At 46.9% G+C, this 26,768-nt stretch overlaps 1 protein-coding gene across 1 annotated transcript in view; it reads right to left on the bottom strand.

Annotated features, from left to right (window-relative positions):
* The window catches only part of PARN (poly(A)-specific ribonuclease), a 52,699-nt gene that overhangs the window by 16,694 nt on the left and 9,237 nt on the right, over window positions 1-26,768 (bottom strand). Inside the window, exons 10-21 of the mRNA XM_082199753.1 lie at window positions 26,352-26,394; window positions 24,636-24,716; window positions 24,437-24,493; window positions 23,065-23,142; window positions 21,503-21,546; window positions 20,513-20,555; window positions 18,522-18,597; window positions 17,839-17,949; window positions 17,668-17,737; window positions 16,572-16,627; window positions 15,679-15,765; window positions 13,567-13,641 (exon numbers count right to left, since the gene is read on the bottom strand). Coding sequence (XP_082055879.1) covers window positions 13,567-13,641; window positions 15,679-15,765; window positions 16,572-16,627; window positions 17,668-17,737; window positions 17,839-17,949; window positions 18,522-18,597; window positions 20,513-20,555; window positions 21,503-21,546; window positions 23,065-23,142; window positions 24,437-24,493; window positions 24,636-24,716; window positions 26,352-26,394 — 821 coding nt within the window. The remainder of the gene's footprint in view (window positions 1-13,566; window positions 13,642-15,678; window positions 15,766-16,571; window positions 16,628-17,667; window positions 17,738-17,838; window positions 17,950-18,521; window positions 18,598-20,512; window positions 20,556-21,502; window positions 21,547-23,064; window positions 23,143-24,436; window positions 24,494-24,635; window positions 24,717-26,351; window positions 26,395-26,768) is intronic.

The raw sequence follows: 26,768 nt of genomic DNA, 5'->3' as shown, positions 1-26,768 counted from the left end.
CTTTTCACACTATCTTGTCTTCGCCTTTAGACAAATGCTCAGCAGTATCCCACGGGAGACATTAAATCACTGCAGAGGGCCTTCTAGAACTTCCTTAAAAGACAGCAGCTAAGCCACAGATGTCATAATGAAAAGTTGGCATTTTCAGCCACCCGGCAAGCCTTGCATTCCAATATTGGGCTGGTTGGAGTGGGCAAGGCAGGCAGGTGGTGAAAACAGGCTCTCCACATCATCTCCGATTCTGTAGACAACCGTACTGCAGATTGGAGCACAATTACGCTTGCCTATATCTCCTTATTTATTTAGCTAGCTAGCAAAATTTATATGCCACTTCATTAAAAAAACAACCACACACCTCTAAGCGGCTTACATGCAATGATGTGAAACATTCATTAAAACAGCAATAACCGCTGACCTTAAAATCAGCAAATAAAATGATCAAAATATAGATAAAATCTGTATTGTTAGCCATATACCGACAACGCTGTACAACTTTATGCTGTTCCCAGGTTGGACATCAAAAGACTCACAACTAAATTCTAGCCTCTAGCTGAGGTTATCTTCCTCCTTCATTAGTTTTTGTCACAGGTCTATCTAAAGTCCATCTTTGTCCTGAGGGAATGAGAGATCTAAGCTTTTAAAAGGCTGCTGATTTTGGTAGCTAGACCCTATTGTTTTATTACATAGTTTTGGTCGATCCCTACCATTTTAATGTTTTGTGTTTTTTTTTAAAAAAAACAACCTTTGTGAGCTTCATCTGAAAAGTGTTATGTCAGTATCCTGAACAAATAAACCTAACAGTATACTGTATTGGCCTGAATATAAGCCGCACCTTTAAAATTCAAGGGGGGAAAAAGACAATACCCGAATATAAGCCACTCCCTTAAAATTGGGTTACAGGCTGAAAATCGCTGCGGTTGGTACAATTGTAACTCCGAGCCAATTTAAGCCTTTGTTCTTGCAACCCCCTAAAAGTTACCGTACAATCGCTAAAATCGCAAATTGCTATTCAATTGCTACAATTCCGCAGGCACTCACACCCGCAAATGGCAAATGAACAGTCTCAAGCTCGCAAATTGGCAACAAAACATTTTTTTCTTCTGTTTTACCGTATGTCTGTTTCAGCAGCGCTATCGTAAAAGCCAATTTTTGGAAGGTCGCGAATTTAAGCCGCGCTTTAACTTTTCACGGTTGGAATTTGGGGGGAAAGTGCGGCTTATATTCAGGCCAATACGGTATATCCCACATTATATACTGGATGTTGCTAAACTACAACTCCTATCAGCCCCACCAAGCGTGCCCAAAGGCCAGGGATTATGGGAGTCATAGTTCAGCAGCACCTGAAGAGCCAAAGGTTCCCCATATCTATCAGCCTTGCACGCAGAAGGTCACAGGTTTAATCCTCAGCATTTCTAGGCTTGGCTGGGACAGATTCCCTCTCTGAAATCCTAGAGAGGGGCTGCCAGTCAGTGTAGGCAATACTGACCTAGATGGACTCGGTATAGGGCAGCACTTTTAGTTTTTATGTAGTTCCAGCACCAGAAGGCATGGGGGAAATGTAGACTCTGGAAAATATTATGAAAATGGTTTACAGGTGGTACATGACCCCAGTCAAGCTAGCAAAAATTTATCATTTGCCTGATAATAAGTGTTGGAAATGTAAAGAAACTGAAGGTACTTTCTATCACCTTTGGTGGACATGCCCGAAGATTAAGGCTTTCTGGGAAATGATATATAATGAAATGAAAAAGGTACTTAAATGTACTTTTCCTAAAAAACCAGAGGCCTTTCTCTTGGGCATTGTCGGCCAAGTGGTGTCAAAGAGGGACAGAACTTTCTTTATGTATGCTACAACAGCAGCAAGAATACTCATCGCAAAATATTGGAAGACACAAGATCTACCCACCTTGGAAGAATGGCAGATGAAAGTGATGGACTATATGACACTAGCTGAGATGACTGGCAGAATTCGCGATCGGGGAAAGGAGACGGCGGAAGAAGAATGGAAGAAATTTAAGATTTACCTTAAGGACTACTATAAACTTGCTGAATGTTAGAATGTCGAGGTTTGAGTAAGAAAGGGTTACAGCGAAATAAGATTAGATGAAGAAAAGAGTAAGAGGACAGAGGACTGACAGAGGTATTTAGAGTTGCTAAAAACTTTTGGACATTGGGATGCAGAAAGGGGAGGTATGGGGAAGTCGGAGAAACACGGTTTATGAAAAAAAGGTTATGAAACTATACGTGTTTGTATGTCTTTTTATATGTTTGTATTGTCCTAAAAAATCTGTAAAACCAATAAAAAATTTTATAAAAAAAAAAATACTGACCTAGATGGACTCGGTATAGGGCAGCGCTTTTAGTTTTTATGTAGTTCCAGCACCAGAAGGCATGGGGGAAATGTAGACTCTGGAAAACTGAATCCCTGTATCTGAAATCTGATTGTGTCATTGGGATGATGCGGAAGACTAATACAGTGGTGCCTCACAAGACGAAATTAATTCGTTCCGCAAGTTTTTTCTTCTTGCGAGTTTTTCGTCTTGCAAAGCACGGTTTCCCATAGGAATGCATTGAAAATCAATCAATGCGTTCCTATGGAGACCGTCCGGGGACAGAGGGGAAGCGCCGCTCTGTCCCCTCTTTTGAAGGAAGGGGCGGAGAGGAGAAGATCGCTTCTCCCCCTTGCCGCCCCTTGGTTCAAAAGGGGTCCGGGGAGAGAGGGGAAGGCGCTGCGCCTTCCCCTCTGTCCCCGGAGCTTGCGGGGCTAGCAACGGGGAAAAGCGATCTTCTCCCCACTGCCCCTTGCTTCAAAAGAGGTCCGGGGACAGCGGGGAAGACGCGCTGTGCTTCCCGCTGTCCCCGGAGCTTGCGGGGCTAGCTTCGTTTTGCGAAGCAAGCCCATGGGGAAATTCGTCTTGCGAGGCAACTCGAAAACGAAAAAACCTTTCGTTTTGCGAGTTTTTCGTCTCGCGAGGCGTTCGTCTTGCGGGGCACCACTGTACTCTTAAAGATTATTCAGGTGGCGTTTAATACCACTTGAGGCTGTGTATTGGAAGCGGGTGGGAAGGGGGAGCACATGTCAAACATAACGGTGCAAAGGATTCAAGAACTGGAAGGGTACCCTGCCTGCCTGGGGTTTTATATTCTTGAAGATTTCTCCAGCCCGTTGCAAAAGAATTCAGAGCACGACCTTTGTACGCTGTTAGCGATGGAAATAGAAGCTTGGTGCGTTTTGCGGTGGGGGAGATGAAATCCCTGCAGTGAAACAGATAGCTTGAGCCAGCTGGAGAGAGAAATCTGCTCAAGGGCTCATTTCTTTCGCAGCCGAATCCTGCGAAGGTTTAACTCAGCACTCGGTAAACTGGGCTACCGCGAAGCTGGTCAGGATGGGAGCCCGAATGGGGACCCTGCTGCGAAAGAAATCTGACGGGCTATGCTGAAAGAACCACGTAAGGGGGGCGGGAAATAACACAGCTCCATTCCACATTTGCCTCTACAAGAAATCGTGCAGCGCAAAAAGAGGCAGGTTCCATAGCAGGGCGCCACCAGCACTACATGCGTAAAGGGGATGCAGGTGGCGCTGTGGTCTAAACCACTGAGCCTCTTGGGCTTGCCGATCAGAAGGTCAGCAATTTGAATCCCCATTAGAGAGTGAGCTCCCGTTGCTCTGTCCCAGCTCCTGCCAACCTAGAAATCTGAAAGCACGCCAGTGCAAGTAGATAAATAGGTACCGCCCTGGTGGGAAGGTAAGCAGCGTTTCCATGCGCTCTGGTTTCCGTCACAGTGTTCTGTTGTGCCAGAAATGGTTTAGCCATGCTGGCCACAAGACCTAGAAAGCTGTCTGCAGACAAGCACCGGCTCCCTTGGCCTGAAAGCTAGTTGAGCGCCACAACCACATAGTTGCCTTTGACTGGACTCAACTGTCCAGGGGTCCTTTACCTTTTCCTTTACATGCTCAAAGAAGTGTCATACCACTTCAAACCACCATGATTTCCCACCAGAGAATCCTGGGCACTGTAGTTTCAAGGTGCTAAGAGTTGGTAGGAGAGCTACGGTTCCCAGAGTTCCCTGGGAAGAAGGGCAGATTTGTTAAAACCACCATGGAAAACGTAACTCTGGGAGATGAAGGCGGCTCTCCTAAGAACTCTCAACACCCTTAACAGCTCCCAGGATCGTTTGGGGAGGACTGTTCAAAGCCGTGTGACACTGCTTTAAAGGTGTCGTGCAGACGGGGCCTGGGTCTCTCAGGCTATGAGGCCAGGAACAAGGTACTTATACAGTCGTACCTTGGTTTTCAAACAGCTTAGTTCCCGAACGTTTTGGCTCCTGAACGCCGCAAACCCGGAAGTGAGTGTTCCAATTTGTGAACCTTTTTGGAAGCCGGCTTCCAATTGGCCACACGAGCTTCCTGCAGCCAATCGGAAGCCGCACTTTGGTGGCAGATGCAACTGATAGACTACATGGAACTGGCAGAAATGACTGGCAGAATCCGAGACCTGGGAGAAGAGACAGTGGAAGAGGACTGGAAAAAATTTAAGGACTATTTGCAAAAGTACTGTAAAATGTATGAATGTTAGAATGATGCAGGATAGAAGGATAATTTGGCATTAGTAACTTAGTGGAAAGAAGTATGAAAATAACTGATTTATAAGAACAAAGATGAATTATGATCAATATTATGTCAAGTTTAAATTTTTAAATATTTGATAACAAAGGGTAAAATTGGAGACATAATATTTGAAAAGTACAAATTAAAACAAGATTTGAGAGAAGGTGAAGTATTGCTGAACATGACTTTGTAAACGGGAACGCAGGAAAGGGAGATGTGAGGGAGTCTGAAAAGAGGAATATGGAAATTTGGTTTTTGAAATTTAATCATGTTGTTTTTCTTTGTTATGCGTGTATGTTTCTTTTTATCTTTTTTTGTGATGGTGTTTTATGTGTATGGTGTTATATTGTTTAAAACCTTTAATAAATAGTTTATAAAAAAAGGAAGCCGCACTTTGGCTTACGAATGTTTTGGAAGTCGTCCGGACGTCCGGAACGGATTCCGTTCGACTTCCAAGGTACGACTGTATTAATTTCACGTGGAGGAGGCACACAAAAAAGGGCCTCCGATGATGAACGCAGAGTCTGGGTCAGTTTATGTTCCTCCAGTAAGAGCATAAGAATCCTGGATCAGGCCAAGGGCTCCTCTACTCCAGCATCCTGTTCTCACAGCGGCCGACTAGACACCTGTGGGAAGCCCAAAAGATGGACTTGAGCAAACCAGCCCTCTGTTCACCCATGACTCCCAGTAACAGAGGCACACTGGCTGCGACAGACCCTGGCCACCAGGCGAGCAAGCCTTGCCCCTTGCCAGCTTGCGTTCATTGTAACTGGGGCCTGTGCAGGAGAACTTCCTGGAGGGCATGCCCCGGGGAGGGGGATGAAATTAATTGGGCAGCGTTCAAGTGGCCGTGATCAGCACCATTCAAGCTCATTAACAAGATGATGCAGCCTTAATGCCCAGTTAAGGCTCCCTGATCCCCTTCCCTCTCCTGCCGCTCTGTAAGCTGACGGGGAGGATTAGCAGAAGCGAGCGAGCGCTCCTTGCAAAAAATAAACCAGAACTCGATACGCTGCACCTGCTCCTGCCCCTGAGGCGCTCTCGGCAAGCATGCCGGCCTTCCAGGATCTGCCTCCCCAGAGAGGAACAGGCCTGCAGTGCAGCCCATTTGGCAGGGTATTGTGTGTCATGACGGTAGCGCATGGAACCACTTAAAACACACACACACACACACACACACACACATTCAGGGCTTGCCAGTACAGTAGTGCACTGTAGCGCAGATTTGGGATGGCGGCTTGTCTTGTCAAGGCAAGCCTAAAAAATTGATTCCCGGTATTCCACGGAACAGCTTGCATTGCAATGGTTGTCCAACACGAAAGACCAGCTCTTTTCTACCCATTACACTGCAATTAACAGAAAACCAACAGCATTTGGCCTCCCATTTGGGGTGTGTGTGTGAGAGAGAGCATGCATCTCTCTTGCATAGCGTTTAGCACTTTTCAAAGAACTACTCTGTCCATTGCAAAGCTCTGCTTATCACCAAGTTTCCCACAGCGTTTTCCCAATTGACGAAAACTCCCAGGCAGTGAATGGGTGGATGAACCCCATCTGCCCCTCACTTCCCTCTACGGCACATGCAGAAACTGCTTCCTTGACCATTGGACCCGCTATGGGTCTTGTTCGCTCAATCTGCTGGAGCCTGTCTTCGCTTGCAGGGGAAGTCCCGAACACACTGAGGGTTCGAGACCCATCGGCTCCCCTTACCTGGTGTAGCCAGCCAGTCAAAGCCATTTCCCTGAGTGTAGCCACTGTCTCATGCTGGCAGCTTCTAGGAGCCACAGGTGAGAGCTGAGAGCAGGATGGGGACCAAAGGTGGACAAACCACTCCAGAAGGAGCATGATGTCTCCCCACCAGAGATACTAAAGGTAGAGGTAAAGGGACACCTGACCATTAGGTCCAGTTGTGGCTGAGACTGGGGTTGCGGCGCTCATCTTCCTTTATTGGCCGAGGGAGCCGGCGTACAGCTTCCGGGTCATGTGGCCAGCATGACTAAGCGGCTTTTGACGAACCAGAGCAGCGCACGGAAACGCCATTTACCGTCCCACTGGAGTGGTACCTATTTATCTACTTGCACTTTGAGGTGCTTTCAAACTGCTAGGTTGGCAGGAGCAGGGACCGAGCAACGGGAGCTCAGCCTGTCGCGGGGATTCGAACCGCCGACCTTCTGAACGGCAAGCCCTAGGCTTCTGTGGTTTAACCCACAGCGCCGCTCGCGTCCCTCCCAGAGGTACTACCTCTCCCCTATCACCCCATACACCCTGCCTTACACAAAATCGGACTATTTACCCACCGAGTCCAGTATTGTTTACTGAATGCTTTGCCAGAATTCCAAGCACAGACAAAGACCTTTCCTAACAACCTATCCTTCATTTTCTTTTTTAACTGGAAATACCGACTGAATGAGACCTTCCAGAGGCAAAGCACATGTTCTATGCCTCTGCTCCATGCCACCCCTTCCTTCAAATCTTGCTTTCAAGCACCGCTTCCTCCTCTTTCTGTGCTGATGGGACTTGGAGTCAAAATCATCTGGGAGGGGACCAGGGTGGCGTCGAAGGGGACATAGGGACGCTGCCCCACGAGGAGCAAAATTGGCAGGTCTCTAGGCACCTCTGGCTCTCCTGAACCAGCTCTTTACGAAACCAGCCACCCTCAGACTTTTGGCACGGCCCCCGGGGCACAAAGCCCCGCCACCCGCTGAAGCAACAGGCGCCACCTTTCAAACCAGGAAGATTTCGCTACCTGGGATGACGGCACAGCCTCTCGTGCCCCGACACGAATTATGAAGGAGCACTTCAAAGCGGGTTCCTGCCGCTCGGAGCCTCGCAGGGAAGCGTCGATTATGGAGCTATTTATTTCACCATGAAAGGGAGATGAAGATCAGCTGGCAGCGGAGTCGCTGCAACCCTCCTCTCATAACTCATGGGAATTACCTGGAAGAGCACTTTATATGGCGCATAATTACCTTGATAAGAATCTTTTAACCGATTCCCCCCACCCCCTTTACTGGAAGTAGACTAGAATGCACTGCTACAAAAAAAAAAAGGGATGAATGGAATCTACAGAGAGAGAGTTGGGAGACTTGATGCCATTCCATGTTTGTCGCTGCGCTTGTCTGACTGGTCTGCGGCGATTATCTTGTACAGTGGTGCCCCGCAAGACGAAATTAATTCGTTCCGCAATTTTTGCCGTCTAACGAATTTTTCTTCTTGCGAAGCACGGTTTAAATGGCTTAACAAAGTCGCAAGACGTTTTCGTCTTGCGAAGCAAGCGCATAGGGGAATTCGTCTTGCGGGGCAAATCGCGAATGAAAAAACCTTTCGTCTAGCGAGTTTTTTGTCTTGCGAGGCATTCGTCTTGCGGGGCACCACTGTAGCAGGCTTCTGACTGAACGTGATAGTCTGCACTTGAGCACAAGGGGCCCATGGAAATGGGGGAAACTGGCCACACCCAACTACCACCAGACTTCTAGCCTGCTAGTATATTGACCCATTACAGCCGTACAGTGGTGCCCCGCAAGATGAATGCCTCGCAAGATGAAAAACTCTCTAGACAAAAGGGTTTTGCGGTTTTTGAGCTGCTTCGCAAGACGAATTTCCCTATGGGCTTGCATCGCAAGACGAAAACGTCTTGCGTTTTTTGCAAGTTTGTTTCCTTTTTCTTAACACCGTTAATACAGTTGCGACTTGACTTCGAGGAGCAACTCATAGAACGCGGTGTGGTAGCCTTTTTTGAGGTTTTTGGCGATTTTTGAAGCTTTTCCAAAACTTTTCCAACACCGTGCTTCGCAAGACGAAAAATTCGCTAGACGAAAAAACCAGCGGAACGAATTAATTTCGTCTTGCGAGGCACCACTGTACTTCGGAAGTCGAACGGAATCTGTTCCGGAAGCTCCTGCAGCCAATCGGAAGCTGTGCCAGAAGTCCAGGTTCCGAAAGAATGTTCGCAAACCGGAGCACTCACTTCTGGCTTTGCGGCGTTTGGGAGCCAAAACGTGCAAGTGCCAAGGTGTTCGGCTTCCAAGGTACGACTGTACAGTGGTACCTTGGTTCCCAAACTTAATCCATTCCGTAAGTCTGTTCCAGAACCAAAGGGTTCTAAAACCAAGGCGTGCTTTCCCATAGCAAGTAATGCAAAATAGATTAATCTGTTCCAGACTTCTAAAATTAAAAACAACCCCTCAAACAGCAATTTAACATGAATTTTACTATCTAACGAAACCATTGGTCCACAAAATGAAAGCAATGATCAATGTATTGTGCTATAAAATAAATAAGACAGTATTGTAGATGATAAATATTAAAATATTTTTTTTTCTTACATGCACTGATGATAGTCATTGTTTGGATGTGGGGCTTTTATCCATTTCTGCAGTTACATAATCAATCAGTAGCTGAGCTGGGTTCCACACAGCACACAGTCACAAAAACAAGCCACAAAAATGAAATCACAAGTCACAGTCACAAAACAAAGTCACAAGCCACAGTCACATGTCAGTCCCATAAAACGAAGAACAAGTCACAGTCAAAAAAACAAAAAAGCCACACGAACGAAAATGCAAAAAATAGCAAAAACAAGAGCTCCAAATATCACCTCTCTGTTGCGTATGTGCTCGGGACTCAACAGCCGACAGACTCAACAGGAAGCCTCTGATTAGCCGCGGGGGACTCAATTCACAAACGGAACACACTCAATAGAAAGGGGAACATGTTCCGCTTCCAAGGCAAAGTTCACAAACCGGAACACCTACTTCTGGGTTTGCAGCGTTCTATTTCCAAGTTGTTCATAAACCAAGCTGTTCTAAAACCAAGGTACCACTGTATAGCATTTACACCTTCAAATATTTCAGACAGGAGATTTACTAGAATTCCTTCTAAATTTAGATGCTGTCAGTTCAACCACTCAGAGGTTGAAGTGTTCGTTCACGCGATCTTTTCACTGTAGTTTTCATCAGGGGGTTACGAGAATGCATACTATAAGCTTCTATGAGATCATTTCCTGGTCGATCTTCAGACGCCCTTCTGAGTGGCTTCACTGAGGAGACCAAATCATTTTTTTACTGAGCAGGTGGGGGAATACCTGAATCAGCCGTTGTGTTTTTGAGTCCTGCTACAATATGCTAGACCTTAGCTCAGGCTTCCTCAGCCTCGGCCCTCCAGATGTTTTGAGACTACAATTCCCATCATCCCTGACCCCTGGTCCTGCTAGCTAGGGATCATGGGAGTTGTAGGCCCAAAACATCTGGAGGGCTGAGGTTGAAGAAGCCTGCCTTAGCTTGTTGTTTTTAAAGAATAATTAACTGGACTGGGGTTGCAATTCTGCATTTTATATTTTGTATCCCCCCCCCCATTGGTCAATCAGCCATAATACACACCTGGCTGGCTGCTTCTCAGCTAAAAAGCTTGCCCTCATCAAAACTGAAGGGGGTTTAATAGCCAATCCCAGGGAACTCTGGGAATTGTAGTTCTACAAGAAGAATAAGGGTCTCCTAACAATTCTCTGTGCCCTAAACCAACTACACTTCCCAGGATCCTTTGGGGGAAAGCTTTTAAAGTGGTATGATCCTGCTTTACATGTACAGTGCAGGTGGGGCTAGAGAAAAGAACGTGGGCACCCAGAGAGGCAGCCAGCCACCCCAAAGGCCGCGGATTCTATGGTGCCACTAAGGCAGGGAGCAATGGACTGGACATTTGTGTTGTGCAGGCCCTGTAGAAATGAGCATGAGCAAGACACTCTTAGCCAGCAAAGCAGTGCCTGGCCCAACATTACCCACAAGCTATGCCCTCGAAGGGTGGCGCTGTGGGTTAAACCACAGAGCCTAGGACTTGCCGATTAGAAGGTCGGCGGTTCGAATCCCCGCGACGGGGTGAGCTCCCATTGCTTGGTCCCTGCTCCTGCCAACCTAGCAGTTCGAAAGCACGTCAAAGTGCAAGTAGATAATTAGGTACCGCTCCAGTGGGAAGGTGAACGGCGTTTCCGTGTGCTGCTCTGGTTCGCCAGAAGTGGCTTAGGCATGCTGGCCACATGACCCGGAAGCTGTACGCCGGCTCCCTCGGCCAATAAAGCGAGATGAGTGCCGCAACCCCAGAGTCAGTCACGACTGGACCTAATGGTCAGGGGTCCCTTTACCTTTTTATGCCCTCCAAACTGTCAAAAAGGAAATGTGGCCCCATCCAGAACAGGGAGACCATCAAGTCCAGGTTGAGCGGCCCTCCTACCTTCAACTTCTCTGTGTTATAAATAACTACATATGTATTTGGACAACGACAACGACACTTAAACACCTATATACTAGACAAGCATATATGAAATTGTAGTGGTTTGCGTATATTATACCTTTCTTTTCTTTTTCTTTCCATGCACTTTTTATCTTTATTTCATTTTGCTCCAACTGATATGCTTTCAATAGTAATAGAGTAGTAATAATAAAAAAACTCTGCTGTGCTGTCTGGATTGAACTTCCCTTCGTCCACCTCTAGCCTGTCCTCCACTGCCCCCTAGGCACCCGTACAGAAGAGAGCTGGGTATCAACAGCACAGAGGGAGCTGCCTTACACTCAGTCGCTTCAGCTCAGCTCAGTACTGTCGACTCCTGACTCTCAGTGGTTCTCCAGGGGTTCAGGCAGGGGCTTTTCCCTGCAGGGGTTGAACCCGGGTCCTTCTGAAGCAGGCAAGGCAGATGCTCTGTCACTGAGCTATGGGCCTTTGCGGACAACACCTCAAGCCTCAGGATTCCAGATGCAGTTCCACGTGTGCTCGTCGATTGCCTTTTCCCCCTGCCCATCCTCTAGAGGAGCTCAGGGCAGCACGCACGACTCCTCCCCTACCACTACCATGCAACGCAACTTTGCTGAGAGGGAGGCAGCTTCATGACTGAGCGAACCCATAAAATCATAGAATCGTAGAGGCGGGAGGGACCCCCAAGGCTGATCTAGTCCAATACAGGAATCACAATTAAATAATCTATGACAGATGGCCATCCAACGTCTGCTTTAAAAACTTCCACCGCCTTCAGAGATACAGTGGTTCCCCGCAAGACGAATGCCTCGCAAGAAGGAAAACTCGCTAGACGAAAGAGTTTTCCGTTTTGGAGGTGCTTCGCAAAACGAATTTCCTATGGGCTTGCTTCGCAAGACGACAATGTCTTGCGAGTTCCTGCTGGTTTTTTTCCCTCCCCCCCCCCTTTTCTAAGCTGCTAAGCCGCTTATCAGCTGATCCGATCAGCAGATAAGCCGCTAAAAGCGCTAATCCATCAATGGGCTTGCTTTGCAAGATGAAAAAACCTCTAGACGAAGAGAATCACAGAACAGATTCTTTTCGTCTTGCGAGGCACTACTGTAGTCCGCTCCACTGTTAAATGGCTCTAGATATCAGGAAGGTCTTCCCAAGGTTTAGTCAGAATCTCCTTTTAATTTGGAGCAGCAGAAAACAAGCTTGCTCCATCTTCCATGTGACCCTACGCTTAGTGCAAAGTCGAACCCAACCTGGTGCCCTACTCCCTCCCTAGTGGGACTCCCATCAGTCCCAGCCAGCACAGACAATGATCAGGGACAGTAGGAAAAGCAACCTTCTCCATCACAATTCAACTCCCTTTTTTCCTTCCACTCGGCTGGTGCTTCTTCCCAAAGTCACCAGCCTCCTCTCTCTTCCTCAGCCACCATCTGGCAACTGCTGCAGCCTGGCACTTATAAACCTACCAGCGACTGAGAAAATCAGATGCAACTGCTTATTAAACAGAACAGTAATATTAAGCAGTTCACTTGTCATCTTTCATCAGGGCTAATCACTGGCTGCTATTATGCTACCAGGCCCTGTTTTAAGTTCTTGCTATTAGCTTCGTAAAATGATGAACAATCTGGGACCAGGTTACCTCTGGGAATGCCTGAACTCCTATACCTCTTCCCAGTCACTTGAAACCTCAGGAGAGACAGTAGTCCAAACTTTTATGTCCACAAAAAGCAGGGCCTTTAGCATGGTGGCCCCTGCCCCTTGGAATGCGCTTCCAGGCAGAATTGGCATCTATACGTCTGCGTAAACACCATCTGTTCTCCCAGATGTTACCTGATGATCCAGCTGTGTTAGCAAATTAAGCTGATCTAACGATTTGCGACGCCTTTTGCATTCGTTTTTATAAATGTAATTCTACCATTGGATTTTATGCTGATATTTTTCCCTGCAATAAAGGCGGTGCAGGTTCCTATTCCAACAGTCTTTTTTGGGAAATGGCTGCTTTTTAAGGAGAGGGCTGCTGCTGTGCTGTTTTTATTGCAATTACTGGTATCGTTTTAATAGATTTTTAGATATGTATATAGCTATCACTTTATCAATGCTTAGTTGTTGTTTTAGCTGTTCTTATTTTTATCTGTAAGCCGCCTTGAGTTCTGTCAGGGAAAAAGCAGGGTAATAATAATACACCAATATTTTTGCAAGTAAGTAAGTAAGTGAGGGATGCGGGTGACGCTGTGGATTAAACCACAGAGCCTAGGACTTGCCAATCAGAAGGTCGGCGGTTTGAATCCCTGCGATGGGGTGAGCTCCAGTTGTTCGTCCCTGCTCCTGCCAACCTAGCAGTTTGAAAGCACGTCAAAGTGCAAGTAGATAAATAGGTACCGCTCCAGTGGGGAAACTGCAGCCTTCCACGTGTTATGACTCCCATCTCACGGGGCCGCAATGGCGAAGGCTGATCCTGTCCAACCACATCTGGGGGCTCACAGTTCCCCCCTCCTTGCTATACAAGTCTCTGAGATCAATCCCTCAGAAGAACAAGCAGGAAACAAGAAAACCAACCGAGGTCACAAAGAACTCAATAGCAGGCGGCAATCAGCCAGTAAAAACTGGTCTTAAAGGGGCTATTGATACAAGAACCCCTCTCATGTAACCTTCTATCGGTTATGGTTCTGCAGAAGTAACGGCGGCCTCTGTGTGTTGGCTCGACAGAGAGGCTCCATGTAACTTACCAATCTGTACTTGCTCAGGCTGGCTAAGCGACACAAAGGCTGACGTATCATCGATCCAGGAAACCTGAATGTTGCCTGCAAAGAAAAGTGTTTGTGAAGTGGAAGTGCACAGACCAGGGTCGTCAGCTATTGTTGGGACTACACCTCACATCATCCCTAGCTAGCAGGGCCAGGGGGTCAGGAATGATGGGAGTTGTAGTCCAACGGCAGAGGGGGATTAAAGTCTGAGAAGCACTAGTATAGCCCACCTTGCATTCAGCCATCATCAAGACTGTCAAGAGTGCTATGAAGCAGTGCACTATGGGAAAAGGCAGGCTGGGACAGGAGGGCATGAGATCTCATGGTACTGGGAGAAAGCCTTCGCTTCCGAAATCAGAGCAGGTGTGTCTTGACACCTGGCAGATGGGAGGAGCAATGAGACGCAATCATGGGGCAAACGTGGTCAAGAAAACCTAGCTCCTTTTCCACAGAAACAGGTGGCGTGGCCCCTTCTCTGGGTGTATGCAAATCCCTCCCAAAAATGTCCCATCTGTTAAGATTGTACTCAGTGTCTTTAGCCTACCCAGCAGAAAGGATGGAGCCACCACTGATAGCCGAGGGTATAATCCTGCTTTAATCAGGGCTGGCTAACCTGTGGCCCCCTCCAAGGGTCTTTGGACTCCCATCAGCCCCAGACAGCACCGCCAAAAGTCAGGGATGATGGGAGTTGGGAGTCTTTGTTTCTCTTAAAGAAATACCCACACACTCCCAATATTTTATATACAGTGGTACCTCGGGTTGATATTTTATATACTGTACTTCCAAAAATCACTTAGTGCTCCACCTGGTAGACCTATTGTCTCAGGCAATGACTCTCTCTTGGAACCTTTATGTAAATACATGGAGCACTTTCTGCATCCACTTGCTATCGACACACCTTCCTACATTTTGGATACGAAAACATTCACTGGACATACTGAAAATATCACAGTACCATGGGAGACTATGGACTAACATGAACTTATCTCTCCTCATAAACTCTTATCTCTAATTCTATAACTAATTATTGTGTTATACATATCCTCATGAGTTTGAGTTTGTAATCTCTGTCTGAGTTTGTAATCTCTATTTGTAATCCTTGTCAGAATACAGTGGTACCTCAGGTTACATACACTTCAGGTTACAGACTCTGCTAACCCAGAAATAGTGCTTCAGGTTAAGAACTTTGCTTCAGGATGAGAACAGAAATCGTGCTCCAGCGGCACGGCGGCAGCAGGAGGCCCCGTTAGCTAAAGTGGTGCTTCAGGTTAAGAACTTTGCTTCAGGATGAGAACAGACCTCCGGAACAAATTAAGTACTTAACCTGAGGTACCACTGTACATACTTTTGAATGGACTAGTTTTTGTTACAATTGATTATTGATTTGTGAGTAGGGACCACGCCTACTACTGAAACTTATATTGGCCTGAGTTCTTGGTGTGCTTTTTTCTTGGGAGTTGGGAGTCTAGCATCATATGGAGAGTCTTCAGCTATATGCCTGTTCTTTGCCTGTTGCCCTCTCTCCCACGTCTAGTCTGGCAGCCACCAAACCTTTCACCGAATACTTGGTTCCACCAGGGCCAAGCGCAGAACAGAACACTGGAAGGACACCATCCCTGCCGCAGGGTTCTTACACTCTGTTGCACGTAGAAGAAGAAGAAGAAGAGTTTGGATTTGATATCCCGCCTTTCACTCCCCTTCAGGAGTCTCAAAGCGGCTAACAATCTCCTTTCCCTTCCTCCCCCACAACAAACACTCTGTGAGGTGAGTGGGGCTGAGAGACTTCAGAGAAGTGTGACTGGCCCAAGGTCACCCAGCAGCTGCATGTGGAGGAGCGGAGACGCGAACCCGGTTACCCAGATTACGTGACTACTGCTCTTAACCACTACACCACACTGGCTCTCGACCAGGGTTTCCCGAACTTGGGTCTCCCAACTGTTTTTAGACTACAATTCCCAACATCCCTGACCCCTGGCCCTGCTAGCTAGGGATGATGGGAGTTGTAGTCCCAACAACAGCTGGAGACTGATGTTTGGGAAACCCTGACCCCCCCCCCAGTGGAGTCACATCCCTACCTTCTCATTTGTTACTTACCAAAAGCACTGAAAAGCTGGTAAAGGTCGCTCGTCTTCCACTCTTTGGGAAATGTAACGTAAAGAACGTGGTCGCGTTTTGGCTGCACTGAAAGTGAAGGGGGGAAAAGAAGTTCTCAGCTTGTGATTTATTTATTTATTTTTTAATACAACCTACTGATTCTCCAGGGACGTGGGTGGTGCTGTGGGTTAAACCACAGAGCCTAGGGCTTCCCGATCAGAAGGTCGGCGGTTCAAATCCCCACAACAGGGTGCGCTCCCGTTGCTCGGTCCCTGCTCCTGCCAACCTAGCAGTTCGAAAGCACGTCAAAGTGCAAGTAGATAAATAGGTACCACTCCAGCGGGAAGGTAAATGGCATTTCCATGCACTGCTCTGGTTTGCCAGAAGCGGCTTAGTCATGCTGGCCACATGACCTGGAAGCTGTACGCTGGTTCCCTCAGCCAATAAAACGAGATGAGTGCCGCAACCCCAGAGTTGGCCACAACTGGACCTAATGGTCAGGGGTCCCTTTACCTTTACCTTACTGATTCTCCAACACAAAACGGAGTTCTCAATTTTTGTCACAGGGTGACAGAAAAAGACACCAAATTCAGAAAGTGACAAATTGTGCTTGCAAAGGGAGAATTGGGAGAGGGCTTGGACTACTCTCACAATCTTTCCCCTGCAGCAGCCAGGGCTTGGACTTTCTCATACTGGACATCATCTATGGCATTTGGGGTGGAAAGGGGGCATGGCTTGTTGAAAATGGCCTGGCAGGCTTAACTATAGGCCTCCAGACTGGAGGTTCCCACCACTGAAATAAATTCTGCCTCAGCCTACTACTGGGCAAGAGGAAGTTTTGCACAGGTTCAATTCTTTGAAGAGGGAACGTGAAAGGTGAAAAGAGCACTTACGGTCTGGTCCTTCCAAGTTGAGATATGGGATGTCCATCACCCGCATCAGAAACAGTCTGGAGTGAAAGAAAGAGATTAGAGTGTCACTTGCATGATCCAGTCTCCAAGCTCAATTCAAAGTCCTAGTTTTGACCTATAATGCCGTATGCTGCTCAGGACTCCAATACTTCAAGGACTGCCTCTCCCCATATGTACTGACCTGGACCCTGAGATAATCATCTGAGGCCCTTCACTGTGTGCCTCCTCCAAGGAGGTTTGCAAAACAAGAACAGGGCAGTCCTAAAAGAACTGCATTGGCTCCCAGCATGTTTCAAAGTGCAATTCAAAGTGTTGGTGCTGGCCTTTAAAGCACTAAACAGCCTTCGTCCTGTATACCTGAAGGAGCGTCTCCACCCCCATCATTCAGCCCGGACACTGAAGTCCGGCTCTGAGGGCCTTCTGGCGGTTCCCTCACTGTGAGAAGCCAAGTGACAGGGAACCAGGCAGAGGGCCTTCTCGGTGGTGGCGCCCGCCCTGTGGAACGCCATTCAGTCAGATGTCAAGGAAATAAACAACTACCTGACTTTTAGAAGACATCTGAAGGCAGCCCTGTTTAGGGAAGTTTTTGATGTGTGATGCTGTATTGCGCTTTTACTATTTGGGGGGAAAGCCACTCAGAGTTGCTGGGGCAATCCATCAGATGAGTGGCATATAAATGATAAATTGTTATTGGTTTTGGTCCCCCCCCCCCCATAATTTTTATTAAATTTTCTGTTTCACATTTTAGAATATTCATTCAAACAACCTTAAAATGTCAATGACTTCCCTTCTTCTCTTTCCATTGGTTCATTTTGCAAAACATAAATTCCTGCGTATTTTATATAAACTACCATTATTACATCCATCAAAACTTATTTGCACTGTTGAATTTATCTTAATGCTGCCCACATTTTCAAATAAACACCATTTCCCTCCCTATATTCAATAAACGTTTCCCAATCTTCTGATCGTTATTGCTTTAACCAGAGGAGCATTAAAGAACAACAGGTTAAAGTTCAACTCAAAAGCTGGGGTTCTCCTTTGTGTGGTTTTTAAAAAATTAAAAGTGGTTACTCACTTGTTGAAAAAAGGTTCTATAAGCTTTGATTTGGCAGACACGTGACTTTTCGGGGGGCTGAGAAAGGAACCTACCAAAGAGAAGATCCCCCCACCACAGAAGAATCAGACACAGCTGGCAAAAGGCAGGGATGAACAGACTGCGCAAGATGGAACAAACGACAAAAAGTACCTAGGAAATTGGCCATTGAGATGAAGCACAGGCCTGTGATGTAAGCGTCATAACCTGCTTCGTGAAGCTGCTCTGAAGCTGTGTCGTAACTCGGGAATCCCTCTGCGCTTTCTGGGAAAGGAAAAATGGTTTGCTTTTACTTTATTTAAACAATTTATGAAGGACTCGAATACAGTCGTCTCTTAAGTGGTAGACAAGAAATGCAATACAGAAAGGGCAAACGATGGAAGACCTGAGTTATCAGGCCAGGATAGATTAGGCGGCCCTTGAGTTATTCTGAACGCAAGTTGTTAAGGGGCTTGTAAATTAACACAAGAACCTTGAACCTGGCTCTCACTGCAGGTTATCCTAGCGGGAGTAGGGGTATTTTAGCCATACTGGGAGGTGGAGCCCTGTTTGAAAGAGCAACAAGTCTTCATTCAAACAGCCTCATCGTTTTGCTGGTTCCAGAACAACAGACACATAAATGTAGACCCAACAGAGCTACAGAAATAATTGCAACTGGAGACAAGTTTGCAGTGTCTTTTGCCCACAGATACTGGACCAGTAAGATCTCCAGTTCTGTACAGCTTAAATTCCTCCCCAAGAATTTTCCAGCTTCGAGGGGAATCCTTAGATTTCAATCAATCTGTTTCCACCTGTGGTCCAGAACTGGCTGTGCAAAACGCCCTCTGTCGCCTTACCGACTTTTGGAGGGCTGAAGGGAGTCTCCTTGACACGCTTCTCCAGCTCTGCAAGGGATGTGTTGTTAATGATTTCCTGAAAAGCAAAGATCAAGAAGCCCTGACAATAATGGACTGGCATTACAAGCTCCAAGAATTTGCTGAAATGGCGCTGTTAACAAATACCCTGAGAGGCAATTCAAAACAAACATTTATGGAAAAGTGGGATAGATATACTGTAAAACATATGTTCAAAAATACAGTAAAGGTTCACTATCTATGCTAACATTTGATTGACGTTGGAGTGAGACTGAGTTGAGAAATAAGACTAAGAGCACATATTGATATAGAAATGTATTAGATAAAATGTAAAGAAATATACAATAATAAGAATACGCTCATTTGTAAAAAAAAAGGAATATATAATGGGATAGACAGGAAGTCTAGTGTGTTGGTATGTATAAGATGGGGGAGGATTTGTCCCCCCCCTCTTTTTTTTTTGCTTTCATTTTCTTTCTAGGTATATAAAATTTGTATATAGTTTTTGTATATATGTTGGAAATTATATTATAGTAAGTCCTGTAATGTAATATGACAATGTTGAACAATGTAATATAAGAATGTTAACAAATAAATAAAATGCAAATTAAAAAAACAACCAAAAATACAAAAAACAAAGATCAATGTGAGCCACCAGTTGTTGATTCCTTCGACCCACAAGGCACGACCCAAGTGAGTTCAGAGCAAGCACTCAACACTGCAGCCTTCCCCCAACCTAGTGCCCCCCCTCCCCCGATGTTTCAGGCGGCCGCGCTGGCTGGGGCTGATGGAAGCTGTAGTTCAAAACATCTGAGCGGCAGCATTAATTCCATGGGACCAGGCAAAAGATAGCTGTAACCTCCCAAATTGAAAAAGGTGTGAGATTTCCACACATCAACCCTATTTTTGAGAGCGTGCCTAAACCACAAGACAACCAAAGTATGAAAACAGCACTGTATCATACTCCAAGAACATATACAGTGGTACCTTGGGTTACATACGCTTCAGGTTACATGCGCTTCAGGTTACACACTCCACTAAGCCAGAAATAGTGCTTCAGGTTAAGAACTTTGCTTCAGGATAAGAACAGAAATCGGGCTCCGGCGGCAGCAGGAGGCCCCGTTAGCTAAAGTGGTGCTTCAGGTCAAGAACAGTTTCAGGTTAAGTACGGACCTCCGGAATGAATTAAGTATTTAACCCGAGGTATCACTGTACAGTGGTATCTTGGAAGTCGAACGGAATCCGTTCCAGAAGTCCGTTCAGAAACCAAAGAACGGCTTCTGATTGGCTGCAGGAAGCTCCTGCAGCCAATAGGAAGACCTGTCGGACGTTCGGCTTTGAAAAATAGTTCGCAAACCGCAACACTCACTTCTGGGTTTGCAGCGTTTGGGAGCCGAAATGTTCAAGAACTAAGCTGTTCGAAAATCAAGGTACGACTGGATACCCCAAAAATTAACAATGATGCAATTAAGCAAAAAAGTGCAATATATATTAGGAGATGGAAGAGTGGTTGAAATTCTGTTATAACTTATGAGTCTTTTTTCAATCCCATCAACTTAATTGAGCATCCTTGGGAAGGGGGATAATGTATCCAAGTCATTCACGTGCATTACCTGCGAACAGAAGCTATTTTGCCTGCATAGCTAGATTTTTGTTGGGGATTGTTAGCTGTAAGCGCAGCCTAGCAGATACTGCCCCCCTTGCAAGTTGATGGGGTCCTTTTCGCTATGCAGGGATCTGTACTGAAGAAATGAGCTCGCTATAGCACGACAAGGAATCTTTCCCTAGCTGATGCTGAGCAGGAAACATCCTAGCGGTGATTTTGCTGTGAAAGCAGTATGTTGCTTTAACAGTTTGCTTCATCAGAGAAGTACAGAACTGGGAGCCCAAATCATCGAGGAGGGAGCAGCTTGGGGAAGGCTGAACTAAAGCTATATTTAATTTTACAAGTGCCATTAGCAGGTGCTGGTTACCTTGAACGGCTGAGTACTGGCCATCAACTTAGTGTCCAGCAACCTAGAAATGAAATGAAACAGCAAGGATAAGGCTTCACCATAATTACCAACAATTTTTTTAAAAGGCAAAGGACCCATGGACGGTTAAGTTCAGTCAAAGGCAACTATGGGGTTGCGGTGCTCATCTCGCTTTTAGGCCGAGGGAGCCGGCATTTGTCCACAGGCAGCTTTCCGGGTCATGTGGCCAGCAGGACTAAACTGCTTCTGGCGCAACAGAACACCATGGCGGAAACCAGAGCACATGGAAACGCCGTTTACCTTCCCGCCACAGCGGTACCTATTTATCTACTTGAACTGGCATGCTTTTGAACTGCTAGGTTGGCAGGAGCTGAGACAGAGCAATGGGAGCTCACTCCATCGCACAGATTCAAACCACTGACCTTCTGATCAGCAAACCCAAGAGGCTCAGTAGTTTAGACCACAGCGCCACCTGCGTCCCTTACCAACAATTGCCAGAACTTTGGACCTGTGATTATGTCACACAGGCATGAGTTTTTGGTTCTGGGAGCTGGTCAGCACCCATAGCTTATATTTATTGCAAAGTTCCAAGTCTGCAGGGATGCAAACTGGGGCTTGGAAATCAAGGGTAACAGCTGAGAAGCCAGAGGTTAGGCAGAGCGGGACTCTCACTGGCCGTGGGACTGAGCTTCCATACCCAGGAGAGCTCTTCAGTTCCCCAACCTGGATCCCGAGCAGCAAAAGCAGAATGAGCCATGTATCATCGCAACTCAATTCCACTCCCCTGCCCCCAATCACAAAATTCAGTTCATCTTGATGTATGCATGGGTGTGAACACCCCAAGAGTGTAAGCTGACCCTCCTGAAACCAGGAAGCTAAACTATAAAGCCTCGTTTTCTTGGGAAGAAAGTATTTGCCTGGGCCAAATTTTTGCTTGCAAAGGTTTCCCTCTAGGAATGAACTTATGAATTCAGGGCAAAATAAGCCTACCTTGGAAAGACACATGTCGCCAGTTCTTTAAACTCGTTGAGATCCTAAAAATTAAACAGAGCAAGATGATCACCACACAAGGAATAAAGGGATGTACAAATGCGTCAGTGCTTATTTATGGTGAATTCCACGCAACAGGCTTATCAAAAATAAACGTACCCATACTATGTAATGTCTATGTACAACCCTGTGTACAACAATAGTTGGGTACAGTTCTGCTCACTGTATTTCAAAAAAAGATATAGCGGAGGTGGAAAAAAGTCAGATAAAGACAACAAAAATTATAAGGGAGGTGGAGCAGCTCACATGTGAGGGAAATTTACAAGATTTGGGGCCTTTTAGTTTTGAAGAAGGGGGGAAAGGGTGACTATTTGGGGAGGGGAGTTACAACATGGTGTGCCAAAAGTGAGGAAAGAAATTTTTCTCCTTTCCTTATGAAGCTAAAACTCTGATTCAAAAAATACCGTATTTTTTGCTCTATAAGACTCACTTTTTCCCTCCTAAAAAGTAAGGGGAAATGTGTGTGCGTCTTATGGAGTGAATGCAGACTGTGCAGCTATCCCAGAAGCCAGAACAGCAAGAGGGATTGCTGCTTTCACTGCGCAGCGATCCCTCTTGCTGTTCTGGCTTCTGAGATTCAGAATATTTTTTTTCTTGTTTTCCTCCTCCAAAAACTAGGTGCGTCTTGTGGTCTGGTGCGTCTTATAGAGCGAAAAATACAGTGGTGCCCCGCAAGAAGAATGCCTCGCAAGACGGAAAACTCGCTAGACGAAAGAGTTTTCCGTTTTGGAGGTGCTTCGCAAAACGAATCTCCTAAGGTCTTGCGAGTTCCTGCGGGTTTTTTTCCTCCCCCCACCCCTTTTCTAAGCCGCTAAGCCGCTTATCAGCTGATCCGATAAGCTAATAAGCCGCTAAAAGCCGCTAAAAGTGCTAATCCTCTAATTCGTCAATGGGCTTGCTTCGCAAGACAAAAAAACCGCTAGACGAAGAGAATCACAGAACGGATTCTTTTCATCTTGCGAGGCACCACTGTACGGTAACTTTTTCATACAACATGACGTTAACTTGTGGAACCTTCTGCCTCAAGATGTAGTGATGGCTCCAAGCTCAGATGGCTTTAACAGAGCATTAGACAAGTTCCTGGGGAGGATAGATCTATAAACGACAATTAGCTGGGATAGCAAAACGGGAAACTAAATTCAGAACCAGTCCACTTTTGAAGATCAGTTAAACTGGGAGCAAAGGTTAGGGAGGCTGTAGTCTTAATTCGCTGCCGATGGGCTTTCTGGCTGCTCAGGATGGAAGGCAGGATGCTAGACTAAACAGAGAAGGGAAAGTCAGTGTGGTCTCCTCCAGGAGTTCTCGGACTACAACTCCCATAATCTCTGGCCATTGGCCATGCATGACTAGGGCTGATGGGAATTGTAGTCCAAGAACATCTTGAGAGGGCCACATCGGCTACCCCTGAAAGAAGACCTTTGGCTTCTCTTGCAAGGACAGCAGCACAAGTTCAAGTGGAGAACAGCCTTTGAAATGTTGGCCACACTGCAAGGACCACTCACCTCAGGTAGCGGGCAGTAAAACTGGTGGATGGTATGCATGACGTCCAGCAACATGTTGTGTCCAACCACGAGTTTGCCCTGTGAAGAACCATTCACAAGCCCAAAGGCATGAGTTAAGGGACCGCCCACATGGTCACACAGACACTCGGAGAAAGATACCACTACAGTGGTACTGTACTGTACTACAGCAGGACTTTTAAGAAACAACAGAGACTTTATTTTACCTGTTAAAAACGCTTCTATCCATCCCTTTTTATCAACAATTCCAAGGTGGTTTGCTAAAATAAAAACATTACATGCAAAACAAAAACTAAAAAAACCACCCATCCTGCAGATAAAAGCAAAACAATCTAAAAATTTAAGGGTGAATAAATATATATATATCTGGTGCCTAAGAGACAAAGGAGAAAAAGGTAAAGGTAAAGGACTGCTGGGCGGTTAAGTCAATTCAAAGGCGACTATGGGCTTGTGGCACTCATCTCGCTTTCAGGCCGAGGGAGCTGGTGTTTGTACACAGACAGCTTTCTGTGTCATGTGGCCAGCATGGCTAAACCGCTTCTGGTGCAACGGAACACCATGACAGAAACCAGAGCGCACGGAAATGCCATTTACCTTCCTGCTGCAGCAGTACCTATTTATCTACTTGCACTGGTGTGCTTTCGAACTGCTAGGTTGGCAGGAGCTGGGACAGAGCAACGGGAGCTCACCCCATCACGGGAATTCAAACCGCCAACCTTCTGATCGGGAAGCCCAAGAGGGTCAGTGGTTTAGACCACAGCGCCACCTACATCCCATGCCTAAAAGATAAAGTGTGTCTGCTAGGAATATCTTCCTAAGAAGCGCTTTCCATAGCTCAGAAGTGAGGGATCTCAGGACCAGGGGCCCCCAGGCCTTCCTGTTTGGCCCATGGGACTCTAAATAGGCATTGCTTCATCTTCCCGGGCCACATCCTTCCGTAGCCGTCCTCAAGTGATTTTTGCCTATCTGGAAAGGGTCCTTGATCATTCATTCATCTTACGTGCTTGGATGGGAATGAGATGTGTGTGTGTTTGCAAGTTTTTGTGTGGCTGGAAAGTAGCCAACAGTAAGAGGGGCATCAGTTTCTCAGCCCACTTCTGCACCAGGACCTGCCCCTGGCATGTGGCCCCCAAAAGTTTGCTTGTAGCAGAATGTGGCCCTTGAGGTCCCCCACCCCTGCTATAGCTGGAGTGTCACTACCAAAGAAACTCCTTGCCTTGTTGCAACACATCTCACCTCTGGTGGACACGCTATCTAAAGAAGGGAAACTGATTCTCAAGTTCTCAACTGCAAGTTGGGAAATTGCAACCCCCACCATAGGGGCAAAACCCCCCAAAAAGGCAGCAAAACTCACAGAATTTGCAAGAGCGTGAACGACTCGGGAAAACCCCACCGCGTCTTTGAGTTCTTCCTGCAAGCAAGAAATCCCAGAGTGAGAAAAAGAGGGCAAAGGCCCAATGAGCCACAAGGCCTTGCGATTCTCAAACAGCGGGACCCACAACCACCCAGATCCCCCGTCCCTTTTGAAACGAAAAGGAGACGAAGCCACAAACCTGCTCCTTCACTCGCTTCTGCTGCTCTCTCCTTTTTCGCTCCTCTTCATCCACTTTGCTAATGATAATGTATCTTTCCTTCTAGTTGGGGAGAAAGGGGCATTACTGCAGGAAGATGTAAGATGAAGCAGAAAACCTACACAGGCTTTAGGGCTATCAAGTCACCTTTGAGGCACTGGTGGGCACACGCGAGCGAGTGCCATGGCTACCAACTTCTCTGGTCACTCTGTCCCCCGAGAATCAGTCCCCCACACAGACATGAGTGTGCACATGTACACACTTGGCTCTTCCAAAGCATCGAGGTAAAACTCAGATCCAGCGGAATTAATCTGAGCCCAGAAAAGCCCATAGAGGTGAAAGAGGAAGTGGGAAAGAACATCACTCTTCTGGCTTCCTACCTCACCTCTATGCACATGTCAAGGGTGGGGGGAAAGGTAACTAACTACCCTCCCCACCTCAGAACCAAGGAGGCTACGAGGGTCTGGAAACCAAGCCTGATGAGGAACGGTTGAAGGAGCTGGGTATGTTTAGCCTGGAAAAGAGGAGACTGAGAGGAGATATCTAAAGGGCTGCCACATGGAACATGGAGCAAGCTTCTTTTCTCCTGCTCTAGGGGATAGGACTCGAACCAATGGCTTCACATTACAAGGAAGGAGATTCCAACTCAACACCTGGAAGAACTTTGGGACAGTAGGAGCTGTTTGACGGGGGAACGGTCTCCCTCAGGAGGTGAAGAAGAGGAGGAGGAGTTTGGATTTGATATCCTGCTTTATCACTACCCTAGGGAGTCTCAAAGCGGCTCACATTCTCCTTTCCCTTCCTCCCCCACAACAAACACTCTGTGAGGTGAGACTTCAGAGAAGTGTGACTGGCCCAAGGTCACCCAGCAGCTGCATGTGGAGGAGCGGGGAAGCGAACCCGGTTCACCAGATTACGAGACTACCGCTCTTAACCACTACACCACACTGGCTCTCTGGTGGTGGATTCTCCTTCCTTGGGAGGTGTTCAAGCAGAGGTTCGAGGGCCATCTATCATGGATGCTTGAGCTGAATTTCCTGCACTGCAGGGGGTGGGAATGGATGACCCTTGGGGTCCTTGCAGCACCACAATTCTATGATTCTTCGAGTTTGGAGATCAGAGGCTTTGTGAGCACCAAGTGAAGATCTCAAAGGTGTCGTTGCACCCCCAGGTGCCATACTGGCCATCCCTACTCTAGCCTCACAAATCCTTGAGGAGAACCAGCTAATATGATTTCGGCTTTGCTTCAATCTGTTGTTGGTCTGTCACAACACACCCTTGCCTTCTTACCTACAACAACCCTAGAGGTGGCCCTGTCAGTCAGTTTCCTCCTCCTCAGTGTCCATGTTACCCTTGTGGAACTCAGCAGGGAAAAGGATGTTGATGGTTGGCGTGGTCCAATTATCTACTGCATTGCGCACTGCCTTTCTGCCAAGGCGGCTCACAATTTAAAAGGACTAGGGCAAATGATGTAACATGCAAAATGGTGGGCAGCAGGGGAGGAAGGAGGGGAGAGTCCAACTGGAGAGGACCCTGACATCGCCTGCGCCTGCCCCACCTTGCCTTTGCCTTCCTCCTCCCGGGTCAGATGGGCTCCTATCCTGCTGTCTCTCCCTGCCTTCCGCCCTGCGAGTCTCACTGAGCACCAAGTCAGAGTTTGCATTAAACGGAGAGCTTTCAAAATACATTCCTACCCACCTTCTCCGTTTCCTGAGTTTCGACATGGATGCCTTTCGGAAACCTACCGTGAAAGACAAGAGTTAACATCCGAATAATTTTTTTGGGCGGGGGTGTGGGTGTGTGTGTGGTCGGTTTTGCATAAGCTGATAGAATTCAGGGAATGTGCTGGATCACGAGTCCCTGCAAAGGCAAGGACTATATAAAGGCAGCCCGGTGGGAAAGCAAAGGCCACAAGGGCTTACTATTTGAACTGCGCAGGGTGCTAGTCCTCCTGAGTTCACTGATTATCAAACACAAAATGACCACTTTGTGCCACCCTTCAAAAGTGGTGGCAAATATAGTGCAACCTCGGAAGCCTAACGCCTTTGAACTCAAACGTTTTGGCTCCCAAACGATCGGAACACGGAAGTGATTGTTCCGGTTTTCAAACCATTT

Source organism: Podarcis vaucheri (genome assembly GCF_965113315.1).
Source record: "Podarcis vaucheri genome assembly, chromosome: 14".
In the NCBI taxonomy this organism is placed as follows: Eukaryota; Metazoa; Chordata; class Lepidosauria; order Squamata; family Lacertidae; genus Podarcis; species Podarcis vaucheri.
This window is presented reverse-complemented; position numbering and strand designations above follow the sequence as displayed.